At 47.5% G+C, this 12,637-nt stretch overlaps 1 protein-coding gene across 3 annotated transcripts in view; it reads right to left on the bottom strand.

Moving 5' to 3' along the window:
- ARSD (arylsulfatase D) overlaps positions 1-12,637 on the bottom strand; it is a 25,259-nt gene that overhangs the window by 2,660 nt on the left and 9,962 nt on the right. For 2 of the 3 annotated variants that reach the window (XM_025857845.2, XM_073902159.1), the window contains exons 3-9: positions 10,233-10,354; positions 8,365-8,487; positions 5,635-6,058; positions 5,315-5,451; positions 3,897-4,031; positions 1,715-1,877; positions 328-449 (exon numbers count right to left, since the gene is read on the bottom strand). In XM_025857845.2, the coding sequence (XP_025713630.1) occupies positions 328-449; positions 1,715-1,877; positions 3,897-4,031; positions 5,315-5,451; positions 5,635-6,058; positions 8,365-8,487; positions 10,233-10,354 (1,226 nt within the window). The remainder of the gene's footprint in view (positions 1-327; positions 450-1,714; positions 1,878-3,896; positions 4,032-5,314; positions 5,452-5,634; positions 6,059-8,364; positions 8,488-10,232; positions 10,355-12,637) is intronic. The other variant, XM_073902160.1, reaches the window with a different exon arrangement.

Here is a 12,637-nt window from a genome sequence, read left to right as displayed (position 1 = left end):
ATCCATGTGTCCATCCATGTGTCCATCCATCCATCCATCCATCCATTCATGTGTCCATCCATGTGTCCATCCATCCATCCATCCAACCACTTATCCATGCATCTACACATGCATCCACCTTCCATCCATCCATCCATCCATGTGTCCATCCATCCATCCATCCATCCATCCACTTATCCATGCATCTACCCATCCATCCACCTTCCCTCCCTCCATCCATCCATCCATCCATCCGTCCATCCCACACACTCTTGGTTCTGTTTCTCAGGGGGAACCCTGACTAATGCAACCGCCCCTCCCCCGCACTGGGAAAAGGCATGTACTCACTGTCCTTCTCATGCCAGCGTGCTGCATGCAGATACTTTCCACAGTAATGAAACAGGAACTCATGTGCAGAGTGCTCAGCAGCCCCTTGAAGCAAGGGCACCAGGCTACGGCCATCGATCACCCTGATTCAGTAAAGAGACACAAGAAGGAATCAGGCGAAGGCCGCTCAGGCTGCGTTGCACCTGAAAATGAACCTCCAAGCTTGTAAGGGCCCCTGCTATGGGGCAAGAGGAGCAGAGATGAGCTGTCTCCCCAACTCTGTCCAGATTGCAAGTTGTTGAGCAAGATGCACGTCACTGTTTCTAAACACAAAGTCACTAAGTTGTGGGGTCATTTGGTTATGCCGTGCTACAGACACAGTGAGCTCACAGACATATAAACACCATCCCAACCTTGCCAGTCATGGCCACATGACCATATTTTTAACAAAAAGTCCTCAATCTGAACTTAATGTACAAATGTAGTATTTTCCCTCACGGTTGTAGAACACTTTTATTTTAATTATACCCTAATTATGGTGGTTCTGTTTTCTGTGCCCACTCGGCTGGGTCATGGTGCTTCGTGATTTGGTGAAACGCCAGTCTGAGTGTTGCTGTGAAGGCATTTTTTTGGATACTGTTAACATCCGTCATCAGTGCACTCTGAGCAAAGCAGAGCCCCCTTCACAGTGAAGGTGGGCCTCAGAGAATCAGTTGACGGCAGCCAAGAGCAAAGACAGGTTTCCCAGAGAAGGTGGAATTCTGCCTTGAGACTGTAACAGGGAAATTCTGCCTGGGTTTGCAGCCCACTGGCCTGACATAAGGATTTCAATTCATCGGCCTCCACAACTGCATGAGCCAATTCTTAAGATATATGTCTTATTTTATAAACACACAGACACCTGCACATATGACTATTGGTTCTGTCTCTCTTATACAGGAGTATTTATTTGTTCCCTTAAATGGAGTGAAACGAAATCATTATCAAAATATTTACTGCCTTGTTTTTATCTTGTATTTGCAAGAGTCTTTGGTTCTGTGCTAATATTGAGGTGATAAATCATTTCTAAAGCATGCTGTCACTCATCAACATACAGGCAAGAGTGCATCTCAGGAAATCACAGGGAGATGTGTTTCAATGGGTTGACTTCTAATGCTTCCATCTCCTCGTTGTTGTGCTGAGTTATAAAATTTTACCAAAGTGGCAAAATGAGTAGATGGACCCAATATTTTATTTAATCGCGTTTAACTGAGTATGATTATTTTGCCTTAGGCTGTCCCCTACATTTGAGGATGTGAGAACTTTCCGCGTGTTCTCACACTGCGGTAGGGTTTCTCCCCTACGTGTAAAATAGTAAAAGGACAGCCGTGAGGAACTCGGGAGGACGGAGATCTCATTACATGTGTACCTGTCCTGGGGCACCTCGCCGCCCCCCAGCTGGACCACGGTGGGGAAAACATCCATCAGGCTGGTGGGCTCGTGGATCACTCGGCCGGCCGGCAGCACCCCAGGCCACCGGAAGATCGCTGGGACGCGGATCCCACCTTCCCAGCCCCCCATCCCTTTGCCACCTGTAAGTAAACACCATTAGAATTCTCCAGGAGATGGTCCCATCCACACACCCCCCTGGGTGCACCTGTCCGTCTGTGCGTATGTACCTGGGCACCCCCACACATAATCACACACGGTGGCAGCCTGCATTTCCCCCAAATATTTGCAGCAATAATCCCAGAACCTCGTCACTTCCCTGTGCGCACGTGGAGCCCATATGCTCTCCTCTTGAGATTCAGCGGGTCTTTGTGACCACGGGAACACACGGGGTGTGCAATGCGTGGCTTCAGAGCTGTAACTGGCCCTGGGATTTCACACCGCTCATGGTTCATAGTCCCCGTCTTGCTCCGTCCTTTTTCTTTCTGAAAGGACTAGGAATTGGATCTTGGACCCCCTTCTCCTCCTCTCCCACCTGCTCGCCATACCATCTCTTCCTCTCCCACCTGCTCGCCATACCATCTCTTCCTCTCCCACCTGCTCGCCATACCATCTCTTCCTCTCCCACCTGCTCGCCATACCATACACCTGTTCCTTTACCCCTTTTCCTGGTTCTTCTTCATTTCTGGGACCCTTAGCAGTGAGTTGGGGTCCAGGTTGGCTCTTTGGGAAATGCACATAAATATTGAGCATTAGACAATGGGCTTCCACTTCCTAAACTCCGGGTATGGAAATCGAAGCAATCCTATGTTACAGAAGGAGAGTTGTAAACAGGGAGGGATGTGTTCAGAATCTTGCTAAATAAATGCTTCTTTGTTGCAGCTCAAAAATTGTAATGGGCTTGCCTTTGTTTTGTACTGCTGCGTAACAAGTTACTGCAAATCGGCAGCCTCACGCCTGTGTATCAGGTCTCCCTTCTGCATGTTGGGAGTCAGGCGTGGCTTGGCGGGTACTCTGTTCTGGGTCCCACAGTCAGAAACCAAGGGGTAGGCTGTTTGTAGAACACACCACCGGGAATGATGAGAATCTACTCTACAGCTTGGGGATGTATATGGAGGATTGGAGGAAAAAGCCACTTCCAAGTCATTGGAACATATACAGTCGACTCTCATTCCCTGGAGTGATGTTCTACAAAGTCACCACAAACAGCTAGCTCATACTGAACCACGACTCTCAGGTGTAATATAGGGCTCAGTTCCAGGGAGACTCTGGTCCCCGTATTTTCATCAGCTAATCAGTATATTTCTGTGTGTTTTGGTTTAGACTCCTTATTGAGTAGATGTTGTGATTCATTCGCATTGGACTCATGGCCAACAGCGCTAGAATTCCTGTCTGGACGAAGCCAATCTAACACACCTATTTTCTCTCTAAGGCACATCGCAAGCTTCTTGCCCTTGGAAACAGGGAACAGCCCTTCAGGACTACGATTGGGAGCCATTTGAAGTAGCAAAGTCACCAACAAAAAGCAAACAAAACTATAAAAACGTGGCCACTAAAGAGTCTGTGAAAATGTTTATAGTCTGAGAGATGAAATTGTAGGCACAGGGTTACGTCACCCAACCTTAGTTGAGAACATGCATGTCAGGCGACTAATATTTTTACTGCTGTTCAAATGAGTACAAAGGCATTGCAAGTATTGATTTTGGGGGTTACAGATACATTTTAGCAAGTGAACGAATTCATAAATATGGAATCCATGAATCATGCAGAACAACTGTATCAGACTTTTAAGATGACAATATAAAGGTATCACGCCCTAAATCTCGCATGATATTGTGGAATACGGGGACACATATAACTAAGGTTATGGTTACTGTGCTACCTTTGATTTAGGATGGCATTTATTTCAATTTTACCTTAATTATTTATTGGTATACCTCACTCTTCTACTAAAATGTGAGTTCTTTAAGGGAAGCGCAGGTGTCTTTTTTTCTCTCTCTTGGCATCTGGATAGAACTTGGTGTATAGGAGCTGCTCAAGAAAATCCCCCTTTGAAAGCACAGACTCTTTTCCCCTTCTGCTTGCTCTCCAGCCTGTATCACTGGGAATCATTTGGTGGGTCACATATCTGACTTTTAACCCCCAGTATGCATTGGTCTCACCTCTGAATATTCCATTCCATCCCCCCAGCTGGCCACGTTCGTCCCTTGCCTCCAAATGTCCTCCATGATCAGAGGTAAAATACGTGAATGTCATGTTTTTCAAACCGTTTACTTCAACGGCTTTAAGGATTTCACCTTTAAGAGAAATAGAACGATTCAGGACAGAGCCAATGAAACAGCATCAGTGAATTCAACCCAGATTTGCCCTTTCTTGCTAGAAAGTCCCATAAGGGGACACTGCACTCACCAGGAGACTGTCGTTATGAATGTGATCACAAAGTGTGAACCCCTATCTGATTTTCCTGATACCACAGGATTCAGAATCTTGTTTACAGAGGTATCACTAGTGATCATTAGTGATACTAATATGGAAAACAGAATAAACGCCTAAAGCCAATATGCCAGCAATGGAGTGTTCTGAATGGGCACTGTTGGCATGCATACGTGTGTCCATAATGAGTGCATGGGGGTGGGAACGTGGTGAGAAAGGGTTTGATGGGACAACCCCGTTGAGACGGGAGGAAGCCAGAGCTGTGAGCATCCATCTGTGCGTGTTGGCACACGGGGGCCAAGGCTCAGGAGAGCCGAGCCATCTACAAGCCAAGCACTTGCTTTATCTACGGAGACCAAATGCACATCTAAAGCACTGAAAGTAAAGATTTTACACCACTCGGGCATGTACAGCAGTGGAAATGCATGTTTTTAAAGCATGATGTAATCTACCCTCCCATTTTGGGGTTGTTTGCCTCTTTACTTGGTCTACTGTAGCCCTATGCTTCTCCCAGGATAAGCCCTCAGATCCTGCAAGGATTTAGATGTCTACATTCTTTTAAGAATCTATATACACTTGAAACTAAGGTAACACTATGTATCAACTATACTTCAGTGTGAAAAAAACAATCTATAATCTCGCTGGATCTCTCCAGGTTTTCTCCAGGCCGTAGTGAAGTTGGTCTGTTGCCCTGAATGACAGAGTTCTTGCTTCACTTTCTGCAATGTCTCATGATGGCTTTATTATTTTTTTTTAAGATTTTATTTATTTATTTGAGCACAGAGATGGGGGAGGAGCAGAGGGAGAGGGAGAAGCAGACTCCCCACTGAGCAGGGAGCCCGATGTGGGGCTCGATCCCAGGACCCGAGCTCATGACCTGAGCCCAAGGCAGACGCTTCACCGCCTGAGCCACCCAGGTGCCCCTCATGATGGCTTTAAATAATACACTTTGTAGGATGATTTTGTGCAGAAGTAGGCTGAGGGATCGGAAGTGCTGAAGGAGCACATGAATGATATGGGAAACTTTCTCCCTATTCTTTGCCTTTTCTCTTATTCTTTATTGCAGCTTGGCTCAGAGTGAGGTGGCCCATCTGTTACCAAAGTTCAGTGGTGAGACTAAATGAAGCACAGCTGTGCCTTGACTTACCTACAAGCCAATCCATCTCCTCCACGTTGTCGCCATATAAGCCGTGCCGGCTTTTTCCAAGAAACTGTTTTGTAGTTACCAGGGGAATGTGTACATGCAGCAAGGACACGAACAGAAGGAATGGCCTGTGCTTATTTCTGAGAGAAGAAAAACATCCTTCAGACACGATGACACCTGTATTTGATCCTGTTTCAACAGCATTTGATCCATTTGAGTCCTTGAAACTCACCTCCCCATCAGGGCTGGTTTAAGAAATTCCAAAGATGATAAAGAGACTCAGGGGCTATGAGAACTCACCTCCTCTTTAAAAGTGGGATTACCTTTCAATATAGGAAATTGCCTCGTGCAGCATGAGACTCGCCGCTCTCTCCAAAACCATGGGCTGCTCTGTGACGTCATGGTTTCTCATCACGATACAGTTCCAACGACGCACAAACCCAAAGCTGGCGTACCAGGAGACAAAGAAGAGGAAGACGAGGCTGGCTGCGCCCAGGACTACCTTCCAGGACACAGAGATTAACCCGCAAGTCTTGCCAACAGCAACGGTCAGGACCCCCAGTGCCGCCATCTGGGTATAATGCCACAGCCTGCTTCTAGTCGCGGCGTCCAGTCCCGGGGGCCTGCCTGGCTGACAGTCATTCACAAGCGTGAAAGGCATGCCATAAAAATAGTCAAATCCGTGGTTCAGTGGGTGGTGGCAGTGGTCGGTGCGGAGTTCACAGTTCACACCCTGGTGCCATTTTCCTGAAAATAAGAGCGAGAAGTTAAACAAGAAGACACAGGGAAGGCACTCTGTCTGATACCAATCACCTCAATAATTTGGATGCTCCAATGAAAATGAAGGTATGCAAACAGCAAAATCTGAAATAGAAAAGGAACATGATACAAACTGGAGATAGAAAGGAATAAAATGAATGTGTTTGATACTGGTGTGTTTTTAAATGGTTACACTGCACTTTGCAAATACCGAACAAACGTATGGAGGTCATGATCGTTATCAAGAGATTAAAGGTTTAAAGCAAAAGATTAAAGGTTTAAGGTTTTCTGGGCTGTCGGGAATTACAAGTTTGCAACCCTACACTATTCTGCTATTAAATCACTCAGAAAATATCACTTACGATATTTCTTACTTAAAAGACAACTACTTGATAACAGGAGCTGGCTCTAGAATAATCGTATGATACAGCAGAAGGAAGTGACTCACTCCACTAACTAGTAAGCAAGAATTGCTTATAATAGATTTTTTCCAAAGGCAGTAATTTTATAATATCATTGAGATGGAACATGAGGAAGCCCATATATCAAATTCTGGCAGGTTATACAAGAATTGGGTTATCTCCAGATGCTCAGCCAGCTTTAATTTAGCTACAAGATAGAACAGGAAAGGGTCCAAGGTACTGTTTGCCCTAATTTCCCAGGTGCAGAGGTTAAACTGGGTCCCGCCCTGCTCTTCCCTCCCGTGACTCACGAAGCGTCTTCAGAACTTGTAGGACTGGTTTTAGTTCCAAGCCCAGGGACACCCCTTTACGTGCCTGCTTCCATTTAAGAAGTGAAAATGCTGACATGGGGTAGGTAGGTGGAGAAGAAAAGCATACAGCATGGTCTCCATCTTGTCCACTTTCTACCACGTGGAATGTGAAGAACAGCCTTGTCTGGATATAGATGGGGTGTGTGCACCAGAAGAATAAAGTTGCACAGAACAAACCGATAAACAGGTCTGCAAGTCCAGTAAACACCAAATAAACCTACTCACCTAATTTTAAACACGATTCCACCCACAGAGTAGGAGAGACCTGGGTGGCTGTGGGGGTCAAGGACATTGACCCGACGGTGGTGAGTTGGTAATGGAAAGTTCCAGTCAATTTGGGTGGCTAAGAAGCTTTGCTCTACTTCTTAGGACTGGAAAGAGAAATATAGGTGATAGAGCAGATGTGTACAAAGTCCTTGAAAATGTCTTTGAAAATGGGATATGCTATATTCTGAGTATCTGTGTCTTCCCGAAATTCCTATGTTGAGACCTGACCCTGAGGTGGATGGAATTTGGAGGTGGGGCCTTGGAGATGAGAGCAGACCCTCAGGGTGGAGGCCCCGTGAATGGGATCGGTGCCCCCAGAGAGATCCTCAGCCCTTCTTCTCACATGTGAGGACACCGAGAGAAGACAGTCACCTGTGAGGCAGGATGAGGGTCCTCACCAGACACGGACTCTGGATCTTGGACTTCTCAGCCTCCAGCTCTGTGGGAAGTATATCTACCCAATCTCTATTTCTAAAGTAGCAGGACATTTTAAAGGGGGGTAAGGGTGATTCCCCACCCCTCCAGCCAATCACCGCCCTGACACAGTGGGGGTGTCATCGTCCCTTCTGAACTCAACAGTGACTCTGAGTGTGGAAGAGCTGGTGAGGAATCAAATGGGACCCCCTGCACACAGACCCGACCCAGCCCTCCCTTGACCAAGGGGTTGGGGAAGACGCCCTCGTCCCCGGGCCTCTGATGCCTCTAAGACGGGATGCCACTTCTAAACACACAGGCTGAAGCAAGGAACGAAAGCGGTCACAAGCATGTGGTCCATGACAGGTGGGCGCCCCTCTGCTTAGAAGTCACCTAGCAGGTGTCAGAGTACTGTTCTCAGACAGGTGGTCTTACAAAGGTTGGCCCTTGCTAATGATGTGTGACAATCGGCTCTCCAGAGGATTCCCATCATTCCCTAAATAGTAAGTGTGGCTCTGTGTCTAAAATGTTTGCACAATGTGGTTTTGCTGAACACCTGCTTTCCTGACGGAGGCTGGAGTTTTGGGGGGTGCCAGGCAGCGGGTGCCTATGAGACCAGCCCCTAATACAAAGCCTGGGAACGGGAGGAAAGAGGCAAATCTCACAAGATGTTGAATTAAAATTGCTTGTCAATGACAGAAGTTCCAACAATGTGACCAATCCAAGAGAGACCAGACGGGGTCAGCACCCTATTTTGGTTCTGACATGTGATGTTTTTGCCTTGTTGGGAAACAGGTGCTTTCGATGGTTGATTCTCCATCCCCTTGAACCATATGAGTACCTATGAGGCCGGTTGCATAACCTTGCTGCTGCAGGATTCTGGCAAACGTGGTTTCATTCACGGGGAGTCCGCCCGATCCCCCGTTCCACAGGAGGACACGGTACCCATCATCAGCATCCATGCCTGTGGAGCAGAGCAGAGAGCACGCACTCACTCTCCCTTGACTGCAGCAGGGGTTCTTGCCTGGGGAGGAACGTGGCTCACCCTGTCTGGGGTTGGTTTGGGTTGTCACAATTGCAGGAGGGGTTCTACTGGCGTCTGGTAGGGGAAACACCCTACGGTGCCCAGGATGCCCCTACCACAGAGAATCATCCAGCCCAAATGTCAGCAGTGCTGAGGTTGAGAAACCCTGCCTTGGCATGAGAGATTCTGTCTGTTTCTCTCTCTTTCTCTCTTTATCATCCATCCATCCATCCATCCATCCATCCATCCATCCATCTATTCATCTATCACGTATCTATCTATCTATTAATCTATCATCTATCAATCTATTATCAATCTATCTATCTATCTATCTATCTATCTATCTATCTACCTATCCATCTATCTATCTCTGTCTATCTATATCTTCTATCCATGATCTGTCTATGAAATGGTTCCCAACCAAAGGTAATTCTGCCCCCCAAGGAACATTTGGCAATGCATGGAGACATTTTTGGTTGTCACAACTCGGTGGGGAGAGTGGCTGCTACTAGCACCTTGCACGTAGAGACCTGACCCCCAGCACCTCAGAACGTGACTGTGTTTGAAGGTAGGGTCTTTAAAGAGGTAAAAATGAGGTCATCGGGATGGGCTCTGATCCCATAGGCCTGGGGTCCTTATAAGAAGAGGAGCTGAGGACACAGACACTCATAGAGGGACGACCACGTGAGGACAGAGGGAGGAGGCAGAGTCTACATGCCATGGAGAGAGGCTTCAGGAGGAAGCAGCCTTGCCCACGCCTGGATCTCGGACTCCCAGCCTCCAGCCCCGCCTGGAGGTCAGACCCCCAGCCTCCCAGATGGTCAGAAAATTGATCTCTGTTGTTTAGGCTGGTCCTTCTGTGGTATTACGTACGGCAGCCCGGACAGACTAAGACGACAGCATTCCAGTATGTGAATGTGCCAGTTTATTAACGCACTCTTCCACTGATGAACTGTGTCCGTGTTTGCGCCGTACAAACAGTGCTGCTGTGAACGTCCTCATTCCGTCTTTGGTAGAACGTGCCTGTGTGTACGTGTTGGGCGCCTACTTAGGAATTGCTGGGTCACAGGGTGTGCATGCACTCAGCTCAAGCAGACACGGACAAACAAATCAGGGCCCCCCTCCTGCAGCCTCACAGTGCATCTCACCAAGCTGTTCCTTGTCCCTCTCCGACTCTGACCCTAATGCTTTCCCCTTAGAAGGGCCTTTGTGATGACACTGGGCCACTTGCATAATCCAGGATGACATTCCCATCGAAGATCCTTCACCTAATCCCATCTCCAAAGTCCCCTTTGCCATATAAGGAAACATTCACCCACCCCGGGAATTAGGATGTGGGGTCTTTGCGGACCATCATTCAGCCCCCTACATGCTCTCAGAGCCTGTCTGAAATCATGACTACACATCAAGACCGACTAAAATATTTAAACAAATAAACACAATGTCAGCCATAACCAGCTACCCTTGGAGAGTTCCACTCTGAATTCCCAGTCAACCAAATCATCGCCTGACTACCTCAAACACAGGATTCTTTCACAGGATTCTTTATGTAAGTTCTAGGTGATGTCACCACAGATTCTATCTGCACCGTTTTCCCTGGATCTCAACCATCGCTGATAATATTAAGGACGAGTAATGAGTGGACACAGACGTGCCCCTTTCTCAGTTGTCCCCACAACACTGACCTGATCTGAAGGAGTGCCTCCCCGTGAGGAAGGAAGATCTGCTGGGGGTGCAGAGGGGGGCGGCCGCCAGGTGCTGGGTGAGCCTCACACCTTCCTCTGCAAGCCGGTCGATATTGGGTGTCCTGCGCAAACCACACACAAACATCCCCGTCAAGACGGTGCTTACAGGGATCCCTGCACCAAAAGGCATGGCACGGTATACATGAGTATTTCTTGAGGGTTTTATAAGCAGTTGCATATGGTGTCTTGCAGAGGCAGATGGACCCACCCCCAAAACAACCAGCATGAGCACACGTACTGAGGACCACTTGCTGCAAAAGGTGCTGAGCCCTTCTCCCCGGTCCGGGCCTGCAGCCCAACCCACCGCGTGCACAGCCACCATCCCAGCCCACCGCATCACCCAAAGGTCTTGGTGGCCAGGAACAAGTTTCCCTTGATGCTCTTGCTGTGTGTAGCAATAAGAGTTGTGCACCACTTTGCTCTTGCGTCTGCTTTTGTCAGCCAGGAAGCTGTGGCCAAGAAGGTGGGTCTTTTAGAGCTTGCTAGTCTTTGCTCTTCTGTGAGCATGCTCTATCTCACAAATGGGAAACGGTCTTCCCAATCGAATGGGGAAGGAGTGCCCCTTTCCTGCCTACACCACCAGGTTTCCATGTGAAAGGGTAAACTAGTAGAGAGCAAGTGGATCAAAGAGAGACAGGAAGACATGAAGACCGAAGCCACTGGCTGGAATATTTATATTGGCTGGAATAGAATCTTTGAGAGCCGATACCTAAAACTTCCTTACTGGGCAGGGTGGTCCAATGGCCCCAAGGTTAAAGGGATCTTTGGAGGTGACCTGAGGCATGCGTGGAGGGCTTCTTTGCTGAGTATGAGTGTTGGTGGAGGGCGCTGAGGGAGCTGAGTGGTCCACAGCCATCATCTACCGGGGAGAAGAGCCTCTAAGTGTCCCTGTTCCCCCAGAGCACGCAGAAGTGACCATGGCTTTGTTGAGGGTCTGGGCAGCCCCAGGCTGAGTCATAGCGCTAGTGGATGCTATTTTCTTGGACACAAGCCACTTCCAAATCCCTGTGACCCAAACTGCTTGCTAGTGGAAGGATGCCAGGTGTCCTAGAGGGTCCCTGTCCATAAGTTTTATGGAGAGAGGATAGAAATAAGATGAATCCTGAAGGCGCTATAGGCCAACTGAAGGACTTCTGGGAGCCAGTGGGCATCCCAAAGCCCTACTGCGGGCTTTGGGGTTCAAGATTTTTCAGACGCATCAAGACCACGGCCAAGACCATTCTCCAAACGTTGTGGTAAATGCCTTTCTTACTAACTCATATGGCGTTGCCAATTTTGAAGAACACATTTTTAGTTTTAATTTTTGCTTTTGTTTTGATCCCTCTGAGTGAACATAGTATATGTTGTCTGAGAAAAAAAGAAAAATTACGTGTATTCTTCAAAATCCTCGAAGCTGGTTAAGCACAGGGGTCATGGGCAGAAGGAAAGTGTTCAAAAGATGTTTGGTGTAAATGCATGGGAGGTCACTAAGTAAGTTCTGAGTTAGTGTAGTAATAGAATAATATAACACCTTTGGAGATTATTAAAGTGAAAAGCTGCATTTTTGGAATCCCTGTGTTGTCTTTCATCCCAACGATTTCCTAGTCATCGGAGTGATCTCCCCATGTGCGAGGAGGCAAGCAAAGTTGGGAGATTGAGCCACTCGTCCGTCCCTGGAGCTGGGAAGTGCCAAAGGAGGGTTTAATACCTCCTTAAGTCACACCTTATCCGTGTGACTTAAAAGATCCACCGAGTGTGGCATTCTGGGGGTTGTGGCTCAAGCACCTCCATCCTCAGGCTCCCATCTCCCATTAATCATAGATTTTCCGATAGTTCACGACCACCCATCCACTTTGTGACCACTAAAGCTTTTTTTCTGATGGCTTTGTTCCTATTTAAAGAGAGAGAGTGCCCTTCTCCCTCTGGTTTGCAAGCTATTGTCTGTACTCATTCAGCTGTGGCTTCCAGGCCCCTCCTGCATGCCCAGAAACCACAGCTGAAGCTACTATTTCAGACGCCTGCTCCTCCAGGCAGCTGCTGGGGCCCTGCCACGCCTCTGTTTTTGGAGAATAGCCGTGTCAGTCAAGACTGTTCTGGCCACTTTGGTCACCTTTGACTCTTCTTAAAATTGCAACCAACCGAAACAGAAAGGCTGTTATTAAAAATCACCCATTCTGTACTCATGCTGGTTGTTTTCAATAACCCAACTGTAAAAATTTACTTTTTTTTTTTGGCTAAACTATGAACATGAATTGCAAGGGCTTATAGGATTCTACTAATTAACCATAATTATATTAGCTCTGACCTATTTTTCAGTTTACAAAAGTTCTATCTCGTTTGATATGCAATAGTCCATCTATTATTTA

This window comes from Callorhinus ursinus, unplaced genomic scaffold, assembly GCF_003265705.2.
Source record: "Callorhinus ursinus isolate GAN/ISIS: 27379988/994484 unplaced genomic scaffold, GSC_fseal_2.0 scaffold16, whole genome shotgun sequence".
Classification (NCBI taxonomy): Eukaryota; Metazoa; Chordata; class Mammalia; order Carnivora; family Otariidae; genus Callorhinus; species Callorhinus ursinus.
Note: the sequence above shows the minus strand (reverse complement) of the source record. Positions and strands in the feature narration are given on the sequence as shown.